This window comes from Thalassophryne amazonica, chromosome 16, assembly GCF_902500255.1.
Source record: "Thalassophryne amazonica chromosome 16, fThaAma1.1, whole genome shotgun sequence".
Lineage (NCBI taxonomy): Eukaryota > Metazoa > Chordata > Actinopteri > Batrachoidiformes > Batrachoididae > Thalassophryne > Thalassophryne amazonica.
Window position 1 is genome coordinate 66,847,930 of NC_047118.1, and position 25,431 is coordinate 66,873,360.

The window sequence follows — 25,431 nt, forward strand, 5'->3', positions numbered from 1 at the left end:
TGTATTCATTTAAATCTGTCTGCTCAGAAACAGCAACAGTTTCCAGCAATCTGAGCAAATGTGTCATTATTTATTAGAGCCAGGTTTTTTTTCCTCCTCTTCTTTTTTAACTGATGGCTGACACACTGACTTCAACGTAAGAGTGTTTGTCACTGCCTCATAAGTGTAGTGACGTTGGATGACCGTTTTGACAAACACTGTCGCCACGTAACATCTGCATGAAGTAAGAACTAGCTTTTATGCCTGTGACATCATAAAGTGCTTTTTTCCTTTACATTTATCTCCATGCTTTCAGTTTTTCACAGAAGAGACAAAAAATAAGTTGCAAAATAAATATAACCACAGGATTTTTTTTTTTTTTGTCAGAAAAAGGATAAACAGTCTCCTTTTAATGTTCTCAGTGAATATCATCTTTTCCGCTTGCTTCACTTTCTTGTCTCAGCACATCGCTCACTTCCTGTTTGTTCGTGGCTCTTTCTCCATGATTCCTACACAAAGATACAGAGAAATGTCAGGCAATGGGCAATTTTAAGTGCTTTAAGTTAGACATCATATGAAAAAGTAAAATTCACATGTGGTTTAATGTTGAAGCTTAAGTTTTCATTGTGTCCACTAAAGATGTGTAGGAATCTGCCACAAAGACCCTCACATTGGAGGCTCACATGCTTAAGTATACATGTGAACAAAAGTCAAAATGGTGTACGAGAGGAGGGGAAAAAGAGGCTTCATAAAAGTCTTCATGTGCACAACCTGCAAGTAAAATAGTCTATAAATAAACACTATTTTGAACTGTGCACATATTGATCTGCCTCATACAGTAGTGTTCAGAATAATAGTAGTGCTATGTGACTAAAAAGATGAATCCAGGTTGAGTATATTTCTTATTGTTACATGGGAAACAAGGTACCAGTAGATTCAGTTGATTCTCACAAATCCAACAAGACCAAGCATTCATGATATGCACACTCTTAAGGCTATGAAATTGGGCTATTAGTAAAAAAAAGTAGAAAAGGGGGTGTTCACAATAACAGCATCTGCTGTTGACGCTACAAACTCAAAACTATTATGTTCAAACTGCTTTTTTAGCAATCCTGTGAATCACTAAACTAGTATTTAGTTGTATAACTACAGTTTTTCATGATTTCTTCACATCTGCGAGGCATTAATTTTGTTGGTTTGGAACAAAGATTTTGCTCATTTACTAGTGTTCTTAAGGTCACTGTCTTGTTGAAACACCCATTTCAAGGGCATGTCCTCTTCAGCATAAGGCAACATGACCTCTTCAAGTATTTTGACATATCCAAACTGATCCATGATACCTGGTATGCGATATATAGACCCAACACCATAGTAGGAGAAACATGCCCATATCATGATGCTTGCACCACCACGCTTCACTGTCTTCACTGTGAACTGTGGCTTGAATTCAGAGTCTGGGGTCGTCTCACAAACTGTCTGTGGCCCTTGGACCCAAAAAGAACAGGTTTACTCTCATCAGTCCACAAAATATTCCTCCATTTCTCTTTAGGCCAGTTGATGTGTTCTTTGGCAAATTGTAACCTCTTCTGCACGTCTTTTATTTAACAGAGGGACTTTGCAGGGGGATTCTTGCAAATAAATTAGCTTCACACAGGCGTCTAACTGTCACAGCACTTACAGGTAACTCCAGACTGTCTTTGATCATTCTGGAGCTGATCAATGGGTGAGCCTTTGCCATTCTGGTTATTCTTCTATCCATTTTGATGGTTGTTTTCCATTTTCTTCCATGCGTCTCTGGTTTTTTGTCCATTGTAAAGCACTGGAGATCATTGTAGATTAACAGCCTATAATTTTTTGCACCTGCGTATAGGTTTTCCCCTCTCCAACTTTTTAATCAAACTACACTGTTCTTCTGAACAATGTCTTGAACGTCCCATTTTCCTCAGGCTTTCAAAGAGAAAAGCATGTTCAACAGGTGCCGGCTTCATCCTTAAATAAGGGACACCTGATTCACACCTGTTTGTTCCACAAAATTGATGAACTCACTGACCGAATGCCACACTATTATTATGAGCACCCCCTTTTCTACTTTTTTTTTTTTACTAACAGCCCAATTTCATAGCCTTAAGAGTGTGCATATCATGAATGCTTGGTCTTGTTGGATTTGTGAGAATCTACTGAATCTACTGGTACCTTGTTTCCCATGTAACAATAAGAAATATACTCAAAACCTGGATTAATCTTTTTAGTCACATAGCACTACTATTATTCTGAACACTACTGTAAGTCACCCTCATTAACCCCCAAAACGTGAATCTGCTGCAAATTGTGAATTATCCGCAAACCGTGACTTGCAAAACGTGAATACTGAAAAAATATATCACAAAATGTGAACACACATCTTGCAAAATGTGAATTTCTTCATGTTTATGGATATTTCGTGTCACTATAAATTCATTTTTGATCATTAATGGAGCAAACCACAAGAACAAGATATAAAATGCATACATTTTCCAAAATATATATTCAACTTGTCAGTAACTCGTGCACTTCTTTGTGGATTTTACTATTTATTCCGTCATCCTAAAGTCACCTGAGTAAGAGAAACATACATGAAAATTAAAATTCAGTAGGTATATCTTATATATTATATTCCAATTCTAAGATGGAACTATGCTAGTATACTAAGGTATATCTAAATATCTAAAAAGGAAGAGTAAAATAGAAGAGCAGAAAAGAGTATAGTAGAGCCACTTAGGTGCCTGGTCTTGAGAACCAGCATAAATGCCTATTCACGATGTGTGGAATCACAAGTGACGATAAAGCAGGAGAAATATTTACATATTATAATTTGATACATTTTAACAGAAATTTATCAAATGGCCAGTTGTAAAGATGTAGCAAATTCGATCACTCTGGGGACAAAAAAAGTCAGGAGTCAGCTGTTTGTCCCCAAAATGACTAACTATCGTTTACAAAGTAATATCACAGAAAAATTTAAACTATGAAATGTTATATCATGCGGCAACCTTTCAGTAGACAATTAAATTTTTCAATTCAATAAATTTATTCAGAGTCACACAAAATCATAGTACAAAATCGAATATGAATATAAATTGATAGTGATAATGAAAGGAATGGGCTGAAGCAATCTGACTGCAAAGCAAAGATGCACATTTTAGCCTATTACCAAAGAATATATAATTAATACACAATAGTGCATTTCTGATAAAATGTATTTATGGTCAATTCCTTTAAAGCCCAAGTTGGATTTTTATGGTGTTAGATTGAACTCTATCAGTATTCATTCTACATTTTAGTTGCTTCATATAGAAGCGTATTGCATTCACTTGATACATTTATATTTTGGTATTTTTTGAGTAATTATTTGTGTTTTTCTGAGTAATTTATTTTTTTGTCTGTTTTTCGGAATAATTATTTCTGTTTTTCTGAGTAATTTATTTCTTAGTTTGGTTTTTGACTATTTTTTCCAGTTTTTCTGAGTAATTATTTTCCTGTTTTTCAGAGGGTTTTTTTTGTGGCAATTCCCCCATTTTTTGAGTATTTTTTCTGAAACAGTCCTCAGGTGCCTGTGTAGAATCGACAAACTAATGATAATACCATCTATATGACTTAAAGACAGGACAATCTCCCAGTGTCTTAAACCCAGATCAAAGTAAAACTTGATCAAACTGAACAATGTCATGTTTGTTACCAAATTGAGCTCTCTATGAATAAATGCGTCCTCAAATGCTCTCTAATCTCAGAGGAAAAAAAAAAAAAAAAAAAAAAAATTACCCTGAAAAACCAACCATAAACAAATTACTCCGAAAAACAGAAAAACAGAAATAATTATTCCAAAAACCAGACAAAAAATAAATTTATCAAGTGAATGCAATACGCTTCCGTAGCTTCAAAAACGTTGGTTTTTAAATAATAAAAGATTCACATGAAACAAATATAATGCACATTTAAACATAAAAAAAAATTCTGTTTTATAGAAGTCATTTTGTTTTGTGCAGCTATTGGTTGGAATAATATATCACGTAGTGAATTTAAGCCCGTCAATCTGTTGCGAAATATGGATGTGACCGCCATATAAATAGTATGATTGAGAGAAAATTATATTTTGCAAATGGATACAATTTTTTTTTTTCAAAAACATTAAAAAAACATATGTACAATAATAACTTTAAAACAGCGGTGTACAGGTAGTATTAATGTACAGCTAATGATTGGTGATATGTGCAATTAATAGAACATAGGCCAAACTGAGAATGTGCTAGATCATGTAAATTAAGACTGTGTTGACACAAATCTTTTGGTAGTGAATCCCCCACCAAAAAACAAAACTTTTGTGGCGCTAGAGTTTTATGATCAAGATTTCCTGACGTAATTGACCCATAAACTACTTAAACTGAAAGAACATACATATGTGACAAATGATATTCATGTTTATTGACTTACGTTTTGTGAAAACCATGTTCATGTTTTGTGTGATATTTTATTCACGGTTTGCAGCAAAATTATTAACAGTTTGTGGGTATTCACAATTTGCATAAATTTTCAATAATGGTTTGTAACACACAATACACTATAATGACAATGTGTCAAGTTTGAGATTTTTGAAAATTTAATAGTAAGTCCCTTCGGCTGCTCCCTTGTTTGCACTCGGGGTCGCCACAGCAAATCCAAGGTGGATCTGCATGTTGAATTGGCACAGGTTTTACGCCGGATGGCCTTCCTGATGCAACTCCACATTACATGGAGAAATGTGGCAGGGGTGGGATTTGAACCCGGAACCTTCTGCACTGAAACCAAGCACATTAACCACTTGGCCACCACCCCTGCTATATTTGAAAATTTATTAAAAATAAAAAACTAAGCAGTCACATGTACATAAGTACGAGGTCTGTGATAAAACTAACGTACCTTTTTATTTTTTTTCAAAAACTATATGGATTTGAATCACGTGCGATTACATCTGACAACCTTGAACCCTCATGCGCATGCGTGAGTTTTTTCACGCCTGTCGGTTACGTCATTCGCCAGTGGGCTGGCTTTGAGTGAGGAGTGGTCTACCCCTCCCGTCGGAATCTCTTTGTCTGACAACTTCCTGAGAGACTGGCGCTTTGCTTGATCAAAATTTTTTCAAAAACTGTGAGGCAGATCGATGGACACCATTCGAGAAATTCATCTGGTTTTCTGTGAAAATTTTAACGGCTGATGAGAGATTATGGACTGTTGCTGTCACTTTAAGGACTTCCCACAGAGCGGGACGTCGCGACGCGCCCTGAGCCGCCGCTGTCTGCCTGTTTTGAGCTGAAAACTTCCAAATTTAAGCCTCTGTTGATCCAGGACTTCGTTAGAGAACATAGAACTTTCAGAATAGGTCGGGATCAGCAGTTTATCACGACATTCCACTGTTAAAGGAGATTTTCTTAATGAAAGATGTGCGGACGGGTCCGCGCGTCGGGACGCAGCCAGGGCGGTGCGGCGGCACAGGAAAAACACCTCCGTGTTGATAACCATTTGTAAAAACCAGGCGGCTTTTGATGGCTTTCAGTTGAGTGAGTATCTGAGAAATTGTTTAACAGCTGGATATGTTCCAACTTGTCCTTAAGGCTTCCAACGGAAGTGTTTTTCCTGTGGCGGCGCGCGGCGCCGGCTGCGTCCCGACGCGCGGACCCGTCCGCACTCTTTCATTACAAAATCTCCTTTAACAGTGGAATGTCCGGATAAACTGCTGATCCCGACCTCTTCTGAAAGTTCTCTGTTCTGTCACGACGTCCTGGGTCAACAGAGGCTTAAATTTGGAAGCTTTCAGCTCGAAACAGGCAGACAGCGGCGGCTCAGGGCGCGTCATGACGTCCCGCTCCGTGGGAAGTCCTTAAAGCGACAGCCCATAATCTCTCATCAGCCGTTAAAATTTTCACAGAAAACCAGCTGAATTTCTCGAATGGTGTCCACTTCGATGTGCCTCACAGTTTTTGAAAAAATTTTGATCAAGCAAAGCGTCAGTGTCTCAGGAAGTTCTCAGACAAAGACATTCCGACGGGAGGGGTGGACCACTCCTCACTCAAAGCCAGCCCACAGGCGAATGACGTAACCGACAGGCGTGAAAAAACTCTTGCATGCCCACGAGGGTTCAAGCTTGTCTGATGTAATCGCACGTGATTCAAATCCATATAGTTTTTGAAAAAAATAAAAAGGTCCGTTACTTTTCTCACAGACCTCGTATTCACAGCCTTTGCCATGACACTCAAAATTGAGCTCAGGTTCATCCTGTTTCCACTGATCATCCTTGAGATCTTTCTATAGCTTAGATGGCATCCACCTGGGGTAAATTCAGTTGATTGGACATAATTTGGAAAGACACACACCTGTCTACATATAAGGTCCCACAGTTGCCAGTGCATGTCAGAGCACAAACCAAGCATGAAGTCAAAGGAATTGTCTGTAGACCTCAGAGACAGGATTGTTTCGAGGCACAAATCTGGGAAGAGTATAGAAACATTTCTGCTGTTTTGAAGGTCCCAATGAGTGCAGTGGCCTCCATCATCGAAGAAGTTCGGATCCACCAGGACTCTTCCTAGAGCTGGCCGCCCTTCTAAACTGAGCGATCAGGGCAGAAGGACCTTAGTCAGGGAGGTGACCAAGAATCCCATGGTTAGTCTGTTAGAGCTCCAACATTCCTCTGTGGATAGAGGTGAACCTTCCTGAAGGACAACCATCTCTGCAGCAACCCACCAATCAGGCCTGTATGGTAGAGTGGCCAGATGGAAGCCACTAGTAAAAGGCACATGGCAGCCTGCCTGGAGTTTGTCAAAAGGCACCTGAAGGACTCTCAGACCATGAGAAACAAAACTCTCTGGTCTGATGAGATAAAGATTGAACTCTTTGGTATGAATGCCAGGCGTCATGTTTGGAGGAAACCAGCAGTGGTGGGCACAGATAACCAAAAAATTAGCTTGGATAACAGATAATTGAAAAGTTGTCTTTTATAAAGCTAAACCGATAAACCACCCAAAAATGTATCAGAAGCTACAGATAACCGATAAATTCCAGTATTGTCTCCAGTACACTTGCAGCTATTAAACTGATTTTGAGTTTTAACACCATGATCGCTTCTGGAAGCATCAAAGGCAATGACAGACCCAAACAATGAGTCAGCAATTCTGTCTTTGTGCGCCCTACCCCCTGCTGGAAACTCTTGTTTACTACATGGCTTCCAGCACAGAAGCAGTCAAGAGGAGCAGCGAAGCTCAACTTTCTACTCAATAACAGGGTTACTGTCAGGTGGACATCTTGGAAAATAAAGCAGTGCTGACTCATGGTTTGGTGTATAAATAAAATAAATACTGATAGAATAACTCCATTAATGTCAATTCTGTCATTTGTACAAAGTTAAAATATAACATATCTTTTAATGTTGAATAATGCACTAATTCTGAAGTTTTGCAACAAACACAGACAGATGGCAAAGGATTCTGGGTAAAATATGCCTCCGCTAACACTGATTGGTTGACATTCATTCTATGTAAACCAACACGTTAATGTGAGGTGTGTTGTATATTGGTGTTTACAGATAAATGTGCTTTTGTAAAATATGCCATTTTTTTTATTTGTTAAAAAAAAAAAAAAAAGCCAAGTTGTAATTAGATAACCGTCTGATATAACCGGTGTCAAAATAAATAGAACACTGCCATGATCTACTGGTGCCAGACGTTCAGTACTTAAGCTGGGTTTACACTGTGTGAGTTTTGGCCCTTTTTCAGTTGATTTTTCATTCGTGCGAGAATTTTTTGGATCGCGCAGAGTTTCAGGTTAATCGCGCATCCTGCATCGTGTAGTATACATGGAGTAACGAGCTGCGTTTAACATCTCACGACCACCTCCTGATCGCCAATCGTATGGTCAGCTGAAAATCAAACCTGTTTGATATTCTGGTTGGCTGTCGTGAGGGTATCCCGCTGCTGAAGCACTACAAGCGTCCAACCTCACACTGTGCCTGTGCAAACACCACAGAGAGCATAAACAGTGATATTCTCTTTGGGACAGCAGCTTCTGTTTCTTTTTCCCCCTTATTCTTCAACTCATGTAAAGTCTTTTTTTTTTGTTTTTTTTTTAACTTTGATGTCTCCCATCGAGAGTTTTTGTAAAAAATAAGAAATGTAAATTAAGTTTGAAAAAAAAAAAGCTTCTGTTTACGTTTTTACTTCTGAAAACACGAGTCCGACGTGTGGTTTTTGAATGTACGTGTGTGAAAACGTAAATCGTGTGCTCTGAACTTTTACACCGTGTGGTTCTGTCGTACAGTTTGAGCTGGAACCGAGTACAGTGATTGAAAATATACAGTGTCTGCCCAGCTTCAGGGCGAATACTGCCATGAACACTACTGGCCAGTAGATGGCAGTAGAGACCGTGAAAACTTGCCAAAACACAATTCCAGATAATCCGTGTCTGCTACGTTTAAGATGCGTGGAATTTAATAAATGCAAACACAATAATAACGTCTATAAACCCAGAGAATATATTCACGAGAGTTTTAGGCAGTAGAGTTTAATGCTGTTGTCCGTGGAGCCTGATCACTGTTCAGCTTTGTTTACCACGTTAATGGTCTAAAAATTATCAGACAAAAACTTATCGGAAGATAATTAGTCCGATAATGGTTTTCAAAGTTATCTGAAAAGATAATCTGATAATGAAAACATTATCTTCGATAATTAGTGGTTATCGGATTATTGGATTTGTGCCCACCAGTGGAAACCAGGCACCATCCCTACAGGGAAGCATGGTGGTGACAGCATCATGTTGTGGGGATGTTTTTCAGTGGCAAAAACTGGGAGACTAGTCAGGATTGAGGGAAAGATGAATGCAGCAATGTACAGAGACATCCTGGATGAAAACCTGCTCCAGAGCATTCTTGACCTCAGACTGGAGTGGCTTCAGGACAACTCTGTGAATGTTCTTGAGGGGCCCAGCCAGAGACCAGACCTGAATCTGATTTAACATCTCTGGAGAGATCTGAAAATGGCTGTGCATCGACGCTCCTCATCCAACCTGATGGAGCTTGAGAGGTGCTGCAAAGAATGGACAAAACTGCCAAAAGATAGGTGCGCCAACCTTGTGGCATCATATTCAAGAAGACTTGAGACTTGTAATTGCTGCTAAAGGTACATCAACAAAGTATTGAGCAAAGGGTGCGAATACTTATGTTCATGTGATTTCTGAAGTTTATTATGTCCACCAAGGGCACCTTTTGAATTTTTTGTTAAGTGCTATAAAATTATTTATTGCCACTAGATGTCCTACTAGCACCAGCATCTCAAAGCAAAACACTGATTTCCTTTTCAGACACTCCTCCCTGAACCTTCCTCCTCAAGAGTAAGTACAATTATCACCAGTTGGGGCATTTAAGCAGCTCAACCTCTGTTGATTGTAGTCCAAGGACATTCTTGGTTGGAGGCTTTTTTCCACCCCTGAACTGGATTTCTTAGGGGGATGACTTTCTAGAATTATGCTACTGTCCACAGTCACCTGACGTGAACCCAAATGAACAGTCTTATTAATAGATAAAGGGGGAAAAAAAAATAAGAATCACCAAGAAAAATAAACACACAAAGGTGTTACTCGCAGCTACAAAATGCAAAAAAAAAAAAAAAAAAAAAAAAAAAAACGAACTGTTTTAGTAATGTCTGTGTAAAAACAAAAGTGACACCATTCATATTAGAATTAGATAGCCTCAAAGCTCAACGTCTCCATGGAAGCAGTGTTGACCATTGTTTTAATTGTGATGGTGTACAGACAGCATTACTGTCCAAATACTTATGGTCCCAACTGTACACTGAGTGCTCAGAAAAATTTACATACCTGCATGAAATAAGAATGTCTTTTTTCCATCCATATTCTTTCAGCATCTCTCTTCTTCATCAGGGAAGCTGGGAATAACTTCCTAACCACCACCTCCTCTTCCTCCTCTCTCCTCTCACCACTCGTCACTTCTTCTGCTTTTTCTCCTTCCTTCCACTGATTTTTAATCTTTTCCTCATCCTGCCCTCCTCTACAAGCACTCAGTCCCAAGTTCAACTTTTGTTTTTCTCCATCTCTTTTCCGCTCTCCTCCAGCGGCCACCGAAGCCTCCCTCTGGTCACGACTGGTGCATTCTTCTGGTTTTACTTTCACACTTTTTTCTCTCTTTGTTTTTGTCCTTTCATTAATTTTATCTTCTACATTCATGTCAGCCTGAATCGTCTTCTCAGACTTCCCAGTTGTCTCAGAGTGCAGCTCTTGTTTTTGATGCTCCAACTTTTTCTCCTCCAGGCTGATTGTCTCTTGAGTCTGAACTTTCTTCTTGTGATGTTGCTTATCTCCATCAGACTCTTTGGGGGATTTGGTTCTGAGTTTTTCTTGTTGATCTGTGCGTTTAGTCTTCAGGTTCTCACTGCATTGAGTCTTATGACTGAGACTCTTCTTTCGCTCCGATCTAGACATTCCGGGGCTTCTGTCTCTGTTGTCGCTCGACCTCACTGCCTCGTCATGGTGTCTTTTCATTTCAGGTCTGGAGTCACGATCTTTGCTCCTTCTGGTTCCTAATTCCTTTTCGTCTTTGGCTTTACTTCTACTGCAGGTTTTTTCTTCTGTGCCCTGTCTATTCTTGTGCTTTCTGCTGTCATTTGTGAAGTTCGCAACACTACGAGTCGATGACGCCTCTTCCTTCTGCTGATACACGACTGGCCGAGCTTTGCGTCCGGGTGGAGTTGAAGAGCCGTCGCTTGAGGACTGGGATGAAGACTGTGATGGAGTGGAATGCTTTTTGGTCCACGTGGCTCCTGAGCAGGAAGCTGAAGGATTTCCACATGTGCCTCCTTCCTGCCTGTTAGTTGTAGGAGGGGTGGGGAGGAGAGGAACTTGGTTTTGTAAGTTCCCAGTGTAACTGTGAACGTATACATTGTACCACTCTCTGTATTCCCTTTCCCATTGCTGGTACTGTTCTTGCTTCAGACTTTGACCCTGATCATATTGACAACTGTCCAACTTTGACGCCGACCTTCTTGGTGATCTGGAACGATGCGGTGAAGGTGACCGCTGTCTTCGTGAGTTTTTGTTGCTAGTCCGACATGGCCTTTTGCTGCTGTGGCAATAGCTTTTATGGCAATCCAGTGGTGACCTGGACCTGGAACCTTGACCAATTTGGGATGAAGTCAATGATGAAGGTGTAGGGGACCAAGTCCGTCTGTAACCGTAGCTATAAGAGTTGTAGCTTTGTGACTGGGTGGACAGGTCTCGTCTGTGATTATGATAAGATGAATGGGACCTAAAAAAGAAAGAAATTATTTCAATCACAACCATGTACAATTAACAACATACTCACTCCCCCAAGAACACAAAGCAAGTTTTGACCTAATCGGTACCACTTCAAGGGATGAAACAGCACTTAAATTCCAACCTCAGTATACTGCCATCCCAGAGTGGCAGCTATAGCCAGGTAGAGGTCAATGAAAGATTAAACAGGCAACATTTTAAAATGCTCCAGTCATTTTGGAAAGTATACCACATTATTTGTCTGTGCATAAAGATTCCAGAAATGTACAGCTTGGACAATCTAAGTCTGGAGTTAAAAACTGCAAAAATGGTGATAAAGATCAATTTCAGTTTGTACAGGGGTTAAAAGTTGTTCAAATTGTGGTAAAACGTGATGCAAATTATTGCTTGAGCTAATACGGCTTTAAAAAGGAACAGTTTGCACCATTTGTTATGCTTATTCATTATAGATATTATTACAGGGTAATACATCATAGAAATCCAATGGACACTGACCTTGTTTGACCATTACTATACAGACTAAGCTTTTGACACCGTAAAAACTATTCCATTTACTAAACTTGTTAGCTCAACCAGTAATTTGCATCACTTTTTTTTTTTTTTTTTTTTTTTTTTAAACCAAAACTAGAGCAACTAGAGCAAACTAAAACAGACCTTTTTCACCATTTTTGCCATTTTTATAACTAACATTCAGCCATCAATAGTCCAAACTATACCTTTTGGGAATTTTTATGATCAGACAAATAATGTGGTATACTTTTCAATATGATTGGAGGACTGTTGGGTTTTTTTGGAACCTTGTGCAATCCTTCATTAACTCTACCTGACTATAGCTACCACCCTGGGTTGGCCACTACATATTGTTGTGTGGGCCATGGTATACTGAGGCTGGACTGCAAGTGTTGTTTAGTCCTCTTTAGTGTTATAGAAAACCTGGACTATACAGTATAACATGAATGTCGAAGTAAATCTATTAAGTTATCAATGATATTTTATAAGGATCCCGGTTCAAGACCACCTGTGCCAATTCTCCATGTAATGTGGAGTTGCATCAGGGCATCCGGTGTAAAACTTGTGCCAAATCAACATGCAGATCCATGTCGGAGCTGCTGTGGCGAACCAGAGCAAAAAAAGGGAGAAGCCAAAAGAATTTAATATTTTACAATATAATTGTTTTTTAGTCCCACAACAAAGTAATTTGCATTGTCACAGCAGCAAATAGTTATCAGAAAAATAATAGTAATAATAAAGTAATTCGCAGCACTGTCATTAGTATTGCCAACTTTCTGGGGAGGAAGGGTTAAATTTATACTTTAAAGACACACAACTTTGGCAAATGAGACAACGTGAGGCCAAGCTTTTGGTATTGCTGACTTGAGGAAGAATCCAGGTTTTAGAGCAGGTCCCTCATATTACAGAACCACTTCTTCAAAATGTTCTGGACAACAATTTCTTGTTCACGTCAATTATGATTACACGTCTCTGACTCAACTTCCATTTGAGAAATACCTTGAACTGGATCTGGACCGGGATCGGGATCTTCTCAAGATACTGGACTGAGAATAAGACTTGGAGAAAGACCGTATAGGGGAGCTCCTCTGGAGTGGGTCTCTTTGTGGTGACCTGAAGAACAAGCGAAAAGCAAATGAGATCAAGCACAAATCTAATCAATGTAACGTCCCCATAATGAAAACCCGGCCCCGCAGGCACATACACGCCTCGATTATCCACAAGTGTTCTCCTTAAACTATGGAGAAGGTGTCACAATTTAAATCTTAATGAAACACTGTGCAACCTGGGGCATTCATTCATTCATTTTCTATAACTGCTTACTGGAGCCCATCTCAGCAGTCAAAGGGTAAGACGTGGGGTGCACCCTGGGCTGGATACCAGCCTATTGCAGGGCCACACATTCACACTAATGTTTGGTCAAATTAGTTTACAGTTCTTCTAACTTGCATGTCTCTGGAAGTAGGAGGAAGCCGGAGAACCTAGAGGGAACCCACGCAAACGCAGGAAAACATGCAAACTCCACATAGAAAGGACCCGGTGGAGGCAATCTCATGACCTTCTTGCTGTGGCGCAAGTGTGTTAACTGTTAAGTGACACTGATGTCTGCAATCTAGGGTATTGTGAATAAAACTAAAATTAAGAGAAAAATTAAATTGAAATACAAGAGCAATCCGAGATTTCTGACGTCCACCAAGGGTTGACGAGAACTCAAAATAAAAGATGTGATTCACATTGTGACCTGGAATTGACCTGGATCTGGATTCCACAACACAATGCAATAATTGCATACTGATCCAGAATGGTCCAACTGATCGAGATGTTGCAATCTGATACTTAATTCGCAAACTGAAACAAAATAGTGTCTTCCTGATCTTGGTTTTACATCATGATATAAAACCTCTGTGAAGTAGTTTTGACATAATCCTTAAACATCTACAGAATGAAGTCCTGATCCAGATCACCTCAAAAATTTAATTGAGTCTTCCAAGGCCAAACACCAATGTGGGGTGAAAAATTGGTGAAAAACCATGAAGTAGTTTTTTCCCGACGTAATCCTTCAACGCCTATATAAAGTGAAATTTTGATCTAGGATCTGGATCACCTCCAAAATTTAATGCAGTCTTCCATGCCCTAATATCTAACAGTGGTGAAAATTTCATCAAAATCTGTGCAGTAGTTTTGACGTAATCCTGCTAACAGACAGACAAATAAACACCACTTATTTTATTACGTCCTTGGCGGATATAAAAATTCATACCTGCAAGCCACCAACTGTCTAAACCAACAATTCCTAAACTTAAGAATGCCAGGGCCCACTCTGAAATATGAAAATCTTGGGGCTAATCCAAACCTTGAAACCATTTTGATCAACAAGAGACTAAAATGAAGTATTTCCATGTGTACATTGTGATAAACAAAAGTAATGTAACATGACTCCAGATCACCAAGAAGGTCGGCGTCAAAGCTTGCATGTTACGTTTGTGTATGGTTTTAGAGCGGTAACAATTAAGACTTGAAATTATTTCTATAGTGCAAATCTGGTGTTTTAAAGATGGTATATTTTTGTTGTGCAAATTAGAATTGTATATGATGTACAAACTGAAAAACAAGATTGTGGCATACTGAATGACAGATGACCTCCATTTTGAAAGGAACATTCCTCAAACCTCCCCCAATGAGCCACCAAAAAGGGTTTCAATCAGACAGGATGTTCTGTACTTACTACATGGAAACAAGAGTCAAGTTGCCATCAGCAGTGGCCATATTGGATAACAGATGATGCCCAATTCAAAAGGAACCTTCCTCTGGCTTCCCCCAATCAGACAGGGTGTTCTGTAGTTATTGCACAGAATCAAAAATCAATATGAAGCCCTTGGAAGCTGTGTCGGAGGACGTACAAGCCCCATTTTCAAAAGAAATTTTCATCTACAACCCCTGGCAATAATTATGGAATCACTGGCCTCGGAGGATGTTCATTCAGTTGTTTAAATTTGTAGAAAAAAAAGCAGATCACAGACATGACACAAAACTAAAGTCATTTCAAATGGCAACTTTCTGGCTTTAAGAAACACTATAAGAAATCAGGAAAAAAAAAAATTGTGGCAGTCAGTAACGGTTACTTTTTTAGACCAAGCAGAGGGAAAAAAATATGGACTCACTCAATTCTGAGGAAAAAATTATGGAATCACCCTGTAAATTTTCATCCCCAAAACTAACACCTGCATCAAATCAGATCTGCTCGTTAGTCTGCATCTAAAAAGGAGTGATCACACCTTGGAGAGCTGTTGCACCAGGTGGACTGACATGAATCATGGCTCCAACACGAGAGATGTCAATTGAAACAAAGGAGAGGATTATCAAACTCTTAAAAGATGGTAAATCATCACGCCATGTTGCAAAAGATGTTGGTTGTTCACAGTCAGCTGTGTCTAAACTCTGGACCAAATACAAACAACATGGGAAGGCTGTTAAAGGCAAGCATACTGGTAGACCAAGGAAGGCATCAAAGCATCAAGACAGAACACTTAAAGCAATATGTCTCAAAAATCGAAAATGCACAACAAAACAAATGAGGAACGAATGGGAGGAAACTGGAGTCAACGTCTGTGACCGAACTGTAAGAAACCGCCTAAAGGAAATGGGATTTACATACAGAAAAGCTAAACGAAAGCCATCATTAACACCTAAACAGAAAAAAACAAGGGTACAATGGGCTAAGGAAAAGTAATCGTGGACTGTGGATGACTGGATGAAAGTCATATTCAGTGATGAATCTCAAATCTGCATTGGGCAAGGTGATGATGCTGGAACTTTTGTTTGGTGCCGTTCCAGTGAGATTTATAAAGATGACTGCCTGAAGAGAACATGTAAATTTCCACAGTCATTGATGATATGGGGCTGCATGTCAGGTAAAGGCACTGGGGAGATGGCTGTCATTACATCATCAATAAATGCACAAATTTACGTTGATATTTTGGACACTTTTCTTATCCCATCAATTGAAAGGATGTTTGGGGATGATGAAATCATTTTTCAAGATGATAATGCATCTTGCCATAGAGCAAAAACTGTGAAAACATTCCTTGCAAAAAGACACATAAGGTCAATGTCATGGCCTGCAAATAGTCCGGATCTTAATCCAATTGAAAATCTTTGGTGGAAGTTGAAGAAAATGGTCCATGACAAGGCTCCAACCTGCAAAGCTGATCTGGCAACAGCAATCAGAGAAAGTTGGAGCCAGATTGATGAAGAGTACTGTTTGTCACTCATTAAGTCCATGCCTCAGAGACTGCAAGCTGTTATATAAGCCAGAGGTGGTGCAACAAAATACTAGTGATGTGTTGGAGCGTTCCTTTGTTTTTCATGATTCCATAATTTTTTCCTCAGAATTGAGTGATTCCATATTTTTTTTTCCCTCTGCTTGGTCTAAAAAAGTAACCGTTACTGACTGCCACAATTTTTTTTTTCCTGATTTCTTATAGTGTTTCTTAAAGCCAGAAAGTTGCCATTTGAAATGACTTTAATTTTGTGTCATGTCTGTGATCTGCTTTTTTTTCTACAAAATTAAACAACTGAATGAACATCCTCCGAGGCCGGTGATTCCATAATATATGCCAGGGGTTGTAGTCTCTCCCAGTACACCACTAAGAAAGGGCTTCAGTCAGACAAGGTGTTAGTCGTGTGAAAATGCAAAGTTTACAGATGGGTGCACACATTGAGCGGGTGAAAACATAATGTTCCCCCCAACATAATAGTGGCGAAACAATGGGGCAGTGCAGTCTCGTTTGAACACATATGCGTTATCGTGGGATTTGACCACATCTGAGGACGTTTCTGTGAAGGCTCTCAGTTGTCCAGGTGGTTTCCATAGTAGAGAAGCTTGAATCTTCGACTGGACTGGGTTGCTTGATGCACAGTCCCAGTCCAGTTGAAGATTCAAGCTTCTCTACCACATCTGAGGACAGCCGGCACAAACACAGCAGAGAATCCCCGGGTGGAGTCTGGGAGTTTCAGCACAAACCATTCAGCCCGGCTCAGTAAACTTAAAAGCATACGAGGGCTGTCAATAAAGTAACGGTCCTTTTTATTTTTTTAAAAAACTATATGGATTTCATTCATATGTTTTTACGTCAGACATGCTTGAACCCTCGTGCGCATGCGTGAGTTTTTCCACGCCTGTCGGTGACGTCATTCGCCTGTGAGCACTCCTTGTGGGAGGAGTCGTCCAGCCCCTCGTCGGAATTCCTTTGTCTGAGAAGTTGCTGAGAGACTGGCGCGTTGTTTGATCAAAATTTTTTCTAAACCTGTGAGACACATCGAAGTGGACACGGTTTGAAAAATTAAGCTGGTTTTCAGTGAAAATTTTAATGGCTGATGAGAGATTTTGAGGTGATTCTGTCGCTTTAAGGACTTCCCACAGTGCGAGACGTCGCTCAGCGCTCTCAGCCGCCGTCGTCAGCCTGTTCAAGTTGAAAACCTCCACATTTCAGGCTCTATTGATCCAGGACGTCGTGAGAGAACAGAGAAGTTTCAGAAGAAGTCGGTTTCAGCATTTTATCCGGATATTCCACTGTTAAAGGAGATTTTTTTAATGAAAGACGTGCGGACGGGTCCGCGCGTCGGGACGCAACCGACGCGGTGCGGCGGCACAGGAAAAACACCTTCGTGTTGATAACCATTTGTAAAATCCAGGCGGCTTTTGATGGCTTTCAGTGGAGTGAGTATATGAGAAATTGTTTAACAGCAGGACATGTTCCAACTTGTCCTCAAGGCTTCCAACAGAGGTGTTTTTCCTGTGGCGGAGCATTGCGGCGGCTGCGAGCCGACGCGCGGACCCGTCCGCACGTCTTTCATTAAAAAAATCTCCTTTAACAGTGGAATATCCGGATAAAATGCTGAAACCGACTTCTTCTGAAACTTCTCTGTTCTCTCACGACGTCCTGGATCAATAGAGCCTGAAATGTGGAGGTTTTCAGCTTGAACAGGCTTATGACGGCGGCTGAGAGCGCTGAGCGACGTCTCGCACCGTGGGAAGTCCTTAAAGCGACAGAATCACCTCAAAATCTCTCATCAGCCGTTAAAATGTTCACTGAAAACCAGCTTAATTTTTCGAACCGTGTCCATTTCGATGTGTCTCACAGGTTTAGAAAAAATTTTGATCAAACAAAGCGTCAGTCTCTCAGCAACTTCTCAGACAAAGGAATTCCGACGAGGGGCTGGACGACTCCTCCCACAAGGAGTGCTCACAGGCGAATGACGTCACCGACAGGCGTGGAAAAACTCACGCATGCGCACGAGGGTTCAAGCATGTCTGACGTAAAAACATATGAATGAAATCCATATAGTTTTTGAAAAAAATAAAAAAGGACCTTAACTTTATTGACAGCCCTCGTACTTGCCGTCACCTAGCAGGTGTGCTGGTTTAAAATGGTTTCCGCTGAAACCTCCATCCTCCGAATGGTTTGTGCCGACACTCCCACACTCCACCTGAGGATAAGTCTCTTCCGACAATTTCTGGCATCCGTCTGTCTCGGGAGACAATGGAGCTGCGCCGTGGGTCAGTCGGTAGTTGAGTTGCAGCGCCTGCTATGACTGAAGAGTCCGATCCTGGATCGGCAGACTCTGTTGCAGGTATAACTTCCTGTTTCTGTGGGTGCTGACTCTGCTCGCTCTCGTCATTGGAGTCTCCTTTCTTCCCAATGCTCCTCCCTCCTCGCTTCAGCCAGCTGGATGCCACTCTTGGTGGTAAGCCGCCAGCTGTCACGGTCTGCTGCTGATGTTTCTAGGTCTATTGGGTTGATGTTGCCGTCCTGTGGGTCTGGAGCCAGTGGCTAGCTCGCCGTACAGCATATCTTTGGGGATATGGTCGAAAGATATGCTCTTCCAACAAACAGCGTCAATTCTAACAGGAAAATGGTGTACCGTTTTGTTTTCAGCTGCAATCACCGAAGCAGAGTAGGTATGTTCTCTCGCCTGCAAAACCGCCTCAACATGTTTGAGCTCCAGCAATAAACAAACCGCAACACGTCCACTTTCCACTCCATCGTCATTTTTTCTTTGTATTTTCACTTTGTTTGCGTGTAATTTGCCCAGAAAATCAGAAAGTGCCGTGTTTCTGTCCCTGGAAGTAGAGAAATTACATCATACTTTAGCCCTTTAGCGCCCGCCCTCAAACAAGACTGTGCTGCCCAATTAACTGATATAAATTCAAAATTATTTAATTTTGTTACAAAATTGAAAATGACTATTTTTAAATGACCTCTCATGGCCCACCTACAGTACTAATGCAGCTCACAAGGAGACCACGGCCCACCTGCAGTACCTTCACCGGCCACACGTTGGGAATCACTGGTTTAATATCAGACAGCTAATTTCATCACGAGGATGAACACATTGATAATGAAATTATGTCAAACCAAAAAAAACAAACAGGTTTCTGATTTGGAGATTTATTTTGTTTATTTGGAGATATTCACTCTTAAATGTTTAAATTGAAATGCTTGAGTGTCTGACTCTCGGTTGGGGTAAATGCACACTTGTCTGAATGTACCATTTCCTGTTGTTTCTGCCGAGTATGTTCCAGTCCTTGGGGATGAGGGCTGGGATGGAGGTGGTTGAAGAGCAGAGGGAAGGGGCGGGACCCCCCTGGAGGCTTGTGGGGGGGTAGATGCTCGCACCCTGCGGAGTCGCACTGTACCAGGGAACGCTGATGCAACCCAGAGATGATTAAGAGCACCAGTAAAAACACAAAGAATGATATAATCTCAGATTTCTGGACACACGCACACACACATACTAATCGCAATGTGTTGAAAAAGGTGAGTAAAGCTCAAAACCCTTATAACAGCTTTTAATTCCATACACGCAAATACTCAGACAGCCATTTTTTTAAACAGTCCAATATTCCTTTTTACTCACTTTCTGTAAAGTCATAAATATGACAACTTTTTCCTGATGTTTTGATTTGGAATCCGTCGTGTTCCCAATGAATTTGTGTGTGTCGAAATAAAAAGCTATTCCAAAGCTTCTGAGCTTTACTCACTTTTTTTTTAAAACACTATTATTTTGTATGTATGTGTATATATATGCGAGGTCTCTTAGATAATAAACCGACCCTTTTATTATTTTTTTTTAACTATATGGATTTGAATGACATGCGATTACACCAATCATGCTTGAACCCTCGTGCGCATGCGTGAGTTTTTTCACGCGTGTCGGTGACGTCATTTCCCTGTGGGCAGGCCTTGAGTGAGATGTGGTCCCGCCCTCTCGGCTGAATTCCTTTGTTTCACACGCTGCTCGAGACGGCGCGCGTTGCTTTATCAAAATTTTTTCTGGACCTGTGAGGAATATCCGAGTGGACACTATTCGAGAAATTAAGCTGGTTTTCTGTGAAAAGTTTAACGGCTGATGAGAGATTATGGGGTGTTTCTGTCGGTGTAAGGACTTCCCACGGAGCGGGACATCCTGCAGCGCTTCCAGGCGCTGTCGTCGGCCTGTTTCGAGCTGAAAACATCCTAATTTAAGGCTTAATTCACCCAGGACATCGTGAGAGAACAGAGAAGATTCAGAAGAGGCCGGCATGAGGAATTTATGCGGACATTCCACTGTTTAAGGACATTTTTTTTTAATGAAAGACGTACGCGCAAATTCGCCGAGTCGTTTCCGTGACGACTCGGCAAATCTGTGTGCGCCGCGACAGGAAAAACACCTCCGTGTTGAAAACCATTTGTAGAATTCAGGCGGCTTTTAATGGCTTTCAACAAGTGAGTAACTGAGAAATTGTTTAACAGCTTGGGCATGTTCCAACTTGCCCGTTAAGATTTCCAACTGAGGTGTTTTTCCTGCCGCGACCCCCCGCGGTCGGGTCCAGCCCGACATGCGACTCTGCCCGCACGTTCTTTCATTACAAAATGACCGTTAACAATGGAATGTCCGAATAAACTCCTCATGCCGACTTCTTCTGAAAGTTCTCTGTTCTCTGACGACTTACTGCGTCAACAGAGCCTGAAATGTGGAAGTTTTCAACTTGAAACGGCGAGATGCTGCCGCCTCAAAGCGCAGATCGCCGTCAGGCGCCGTGGACCGTCCTTAAAGCGACACTACCAGACCAAAATCTCTCATCAGCCATTAAAATTTTTACCGAAAACCAGCTGAATTTATTGAATGGTGTCCACTCAGTTGTGCCTTACAGTTTTGAAAAAATTTTTATCAAACAAAGCAACAGTCTCTGAGCCATTCCTAAACAATGAAAAAAATCGACGAGCGGGTGGACGACTCCTCACTCAAAGACTGCCCACAGGCGAATGACAGGCGTGAAAAAACTCTTGCATGCCCACGAGGGTTCAAGCATGTCTGATGTAATTCAAATCCATATGGTTTTTGAAAAAAATAATAAGGTCGGATACTTTCCTAATAGACCTCATTATATATATATATATATATATATATATATATATATATATATATATATATATATATATATATATATATATATATATATATATATATATATATATATATATAGGGTTCAAATTTGCTTAAAAAAAAAAAAAAATCAAATTTGAACCCCAAATGCAGTCTAATGCTCATGTACAGTCACATGTACCATCTCAGCTCATAGACAATAAAATCTGTGACCATGTGACAGAAGACAAATAATTACACTTTTTCCACCTTCAACAGTAAATCAATGATCTGGATCCAGATCATTATCCAAACTCAGTAGATTCTTTCAGTTACAACATTTTTCTGCTAAAAATCAATTAAATGCACATCCTGCTAACAAACGTACCCACCTCGGTGACTGTACAGACAGAAATACTCAGATACGCTGTAGTTTACTGACCTGTTCATGCTGGTGGACAAAACCGAAGGTTCTGACGGTTTCAGGGGTAGACCTTCAGATTCAGAGAACACAGCTTTAGCTTGTATTAATGATGAGAACAGATCTGAAACTCAGTCAATTCATTGTTTAAATTCAACATTTACTTCAAAACAACAACTTTTGTTACCCACGATCAGGATCAGTGTGAGTGAAGCTTCATCATTCCAGCTCCACAATCACCAAAATGTATTTAGAGCAACGAGTGGAGCTGTGGTTGGCTGGGTCGAGAGCTAGTAAGTGAGCAGCAGGGGGGCGCTCATGTGTTTTGGGAGGAAGAACCCCCCCATCATGTAGACCGTTTCTGGACAAAGGACCCACCTGTAGAGGATGACTGCAGGTTCCCACTGACCGAAGGGAGCTGATCTGCCACAGAAACCTGGTTTAAAATGGATAAATAAATAATTAAAAAAAAAAAATCTTTAACCAGCGAGTCCACATCAGTGTTTCTTTATGTTTCTGTGCCCATAAGGATTAAATATTTTCTGAACTCTGCTGTGTGGAAGCTTCCTCCGTGAAGTTGTGTTTGCCTTCACATCTGAGGCAACATCTTTCCCCTTGAGATTTAGCAGCATCCTCTCACACACACACACACACACACACACACACACACACACACACACACACACACACACACACACACACACACACACACACACACACACACACACACACACACACACACACACACACACACACACACACACACACACACACACCCTATAAAAAGAAATCAAGCCCTCTGGATTTTACATAGACAAAGAAGCTGAAGCAAACGGCATGAAAGCTTCTAGAAATTACCAAATGTGTCTTTCTGGGCAAAACTGGAATTGCATTATAATGCTAAAAGAAACCCAAAATGTCTAACAATATGTTTGCTGCAATTTTTCTTTTATTTTTTATACTGACCTCCTCTTATTTGCAGTTAAAAGTGAGATCAAATGATATCTAACAACTGTAAAAATATCAGCAGGGATCTCATATTGGACCAATGACAGATTTTATTTATTTGTTCTTTTTTTTTTTGGATGGGCTCATGCTAAAGCCCGGAGTGCAGTTTTTGGCGGCTATATTAGGACTCGAGCGCAAAACAAACAAAGCGAATAATTGATGACCGTTACTTTATTGTGCAATTAAATTCAATCCCCCCATGGGTTTAAGGCTCTCAAGAGTGGTGCTTTAGCAGTTTAGAAACATGGGTTTTAAATGTAACAGACTGGGACTCTACAGGTAACCCTTATGGTGCGTTTACACATAGGCAGGAATGTCATGTGTAACATGTCATGTGTTACATATTTGTGTCATTCTTGGCACATTCCTGACATTCTTAATGTGACTTAACGCATCTGAATAGATTTCTTAATAGTGCGTGTTGGTGGTGATTCGTGATTTTCGTGGAGCATGTTTTTGGCTGTCAAAAAAATCTTCCATGAATGTCACACACCACCCTCATTTCGCCTCATGTCGTGGAGGTCGCAACCAAGTGTGTTAATCCATCTTGATTAGTGGTGATCCTTAATAGAGTGTGACAGCGTTCTTCTCTGATGTGTGCACAATTAAACCCTGCTGCACTGCATTCAGTTTCATTGCTGCAGTATGCTGAAGAAGGACAGTGATGCCAAGTCGGCTATAAGTTTTGTTCCAGTGCTCATCAGCATGCTCCTGCAGGTGTTCCACCTGCTGCATGTGCCTGATGCTTGGAAAAACGTGCAAGATGAGAGCCGCGTGGAGCCACACATCTGGCTCTCTCCATCTCCTCCTCCTCTCTGCACCAGCCAATGGCACAGAGCCCAACTAAGCATGCAGTCACAAAGTTCTTCTGCTGTGGATTTTGAGGAGCAAACTGGAGCAATCTGAATTGTTCAGCAGCTGATAGATGAATATGGGGGTGTGTGGAGACAATATGCCTCATTCACAATGTGACAGAACATAATGATGCACTATTACGTGCAATAGCGTGGAACATTATTCTTGACCATGCGGAATGGTTCCTGATAATTCGCCAGCAACACGTGCCATTAATCGTAACGCGTGGTAACAGGTTGCAGCAGTTCCTGAGGAGGCTTGATGCCTCTGCCTCAAATCATCACATTCGTGATCAGTGGCCAAGAATGTATAATTTATGCCATTCGTGACTTGTCGTTATGTGTAAACGCCGCAGAGTCGTCAGCTTACTTGAGCAGAGTATCGAGCAACAGTACACTCAATGATGTTTACAATCACCGCTGTCCCCTCCCACATAAAAAAGACAGCATCCATGTCCAGTATTTACAGAGTCCTTTTCTAACTGCATTCTCTGACAATAGTATAATATGATAAGAGCTTATTTATTGTCATCTTTAGCATTATGGATTCTAACTAATGGCATTTCTGCTAGTAAATCAAATGTTAGCATGAGTAACAACCCTGGATGGACGTAATGTTACTATAATGTGTATTGTTGTGCGAGTGTGCATGTCCTCACTGCTGGTTTCAAAGAAGCTGCTGAAGCAGTTGTGGCATTTGTTGGAACATCAGATGTTGAGTTGTCCGTCTTCACTACAACATCTCTGAGTGAATAAAACAATACAACAACATGAGTACCAACACCTTCCCACAAACACTTTCTGACTTTACACACATCTCCGTGTGTTTGCGGTCTTACTCGTCAGGCAACTGTAGGCACACCAGGTCTGTGCACGTTGTGCTGGAATCAGAGTTGGGGCCTGTTAGTGTGGGAGGAGCCTCGACTGCTTGGTCAGCAGGCTGTGGGCAGTATGTCAGAGTAATTAAATATTCAACACATAAAAGAACACAGAATATCACGATTCAGTCTGGTAACCCCCACAAAAATCAGGAAACCAGTAACTAAAGACAAATTACCATATTTTACAGAGTATAAGTTGGAGTTTGTTTTACTAGTTTTGGAGTTCTGTGATTTGTATACTGAAAAACATGTGTTTAATAATAATAATAATAATAATAGCAGTAGTAGTAGTAGTAAGTCCATTTGGCTGCTGCCTTGTCTTTGCTCAGGGTTGCCACAGCAAATCGGAGGTGGATCTGCATGTTGATTTGGCACAGGTTTTACACCGGATGACCTTCCTGACGCAACTCCACATTACGTGAAGAAATAGACAGGGGTAGGGTTTGGAATAATATTAATTTCACAGGTATCAGAAGACGAAACAAAACAAACTCCAATAATAGAAGTACAATACCACAAAAATCCAAAATTAAAGAGCTGATATAAAAAATATAATAGTTTTACTGTTGTGTTTCCAGTGCTGTGGGTCAGCAAACTCTGTTTATCTGCATCAAATAACATCCAATATGTTGCTGAGCGCACATTTATTTGTCCATCATGCTTATTTTTGGAATTTAAAAGTACTTATGTTCAGCAACAGTACATGCTGTTGTGTGCACATGTGTTATATTGAGTTTCTGTCTTTTGTTAAGTAACATGCACTTTTTAAAAAATACAACATTCAGCATTTTGGAGAGAAGTGAACCTGCTGGCTGTGGGCGGGTTTACAGAGCGTCTGCTTCTCTCCACTGATAGGGGGCAGTTTTGGGACAGGCTCTGGTGTTGAGGTTAGATTTTGGGATGGGGAGGTGCTTTGTGCTCTCTTACTTTTAATGGAGCCCCTCTCATTCATAAAGTTATTCACAACCTGTGTGGAGAAAAAGACAAAAAAAACTGCATTCATAAGTTGGTTTGTGCAGCAGAAGATAAAGCAGATGTTCCATTT

At 40.7% G+C, this 25,431-nt stretch overlaps 1 protein-coding gene across 1 annotated transcript in view; it reads right to left on the bottom strand.

The window, feature by feature from the left end:
* Positions 1-360: 360 nt before the first annotated feature.
* LOC117528748 (E3 ubiquitin-protein ligase RBBP6-like) overlaps positions 361-25,431 on the bottom strand; it is a 58,661-nt gene continuing 33,590 nt past the window's right edge. The window contains exons 9-17 of the mRNA XM_034191380.1: positions 25,192-25,353; positions 24,345-24,445; positions 24,165-24,249; positions 22,022-22,079; positions 21,665-21,716; positions 19,367-19,522; positions 12,814-12,927; positions 9,853-11,296; positions 361-488 (exon numbers count right to left, since the gene is read on the bottom strand). Of these exons, the coding sequence (XP_034047271.1) occupies positions 426-488; positions 9,853-11,296; positions 12,814-12,927; positions 19,367-19,522; positions 21,665-21,716; positions 22,022-22,079; positions 24,165-24,249; positions 24,345-24,445; positions 25,192-25,353 (2,235 nt within the window). The 3' untranslated portion in view covers positions 361-425. The remainder of the gene's footprint in view (positions 489-9,852; positions 11,297-12,813; positions 12,928-19,366; positions 19,523-21,664; positions 21,717-22,021; positions 22,080-24,164; positions 24,250-24,344; positions 24,446-25,191; positions 25,354-25,431) is intronic.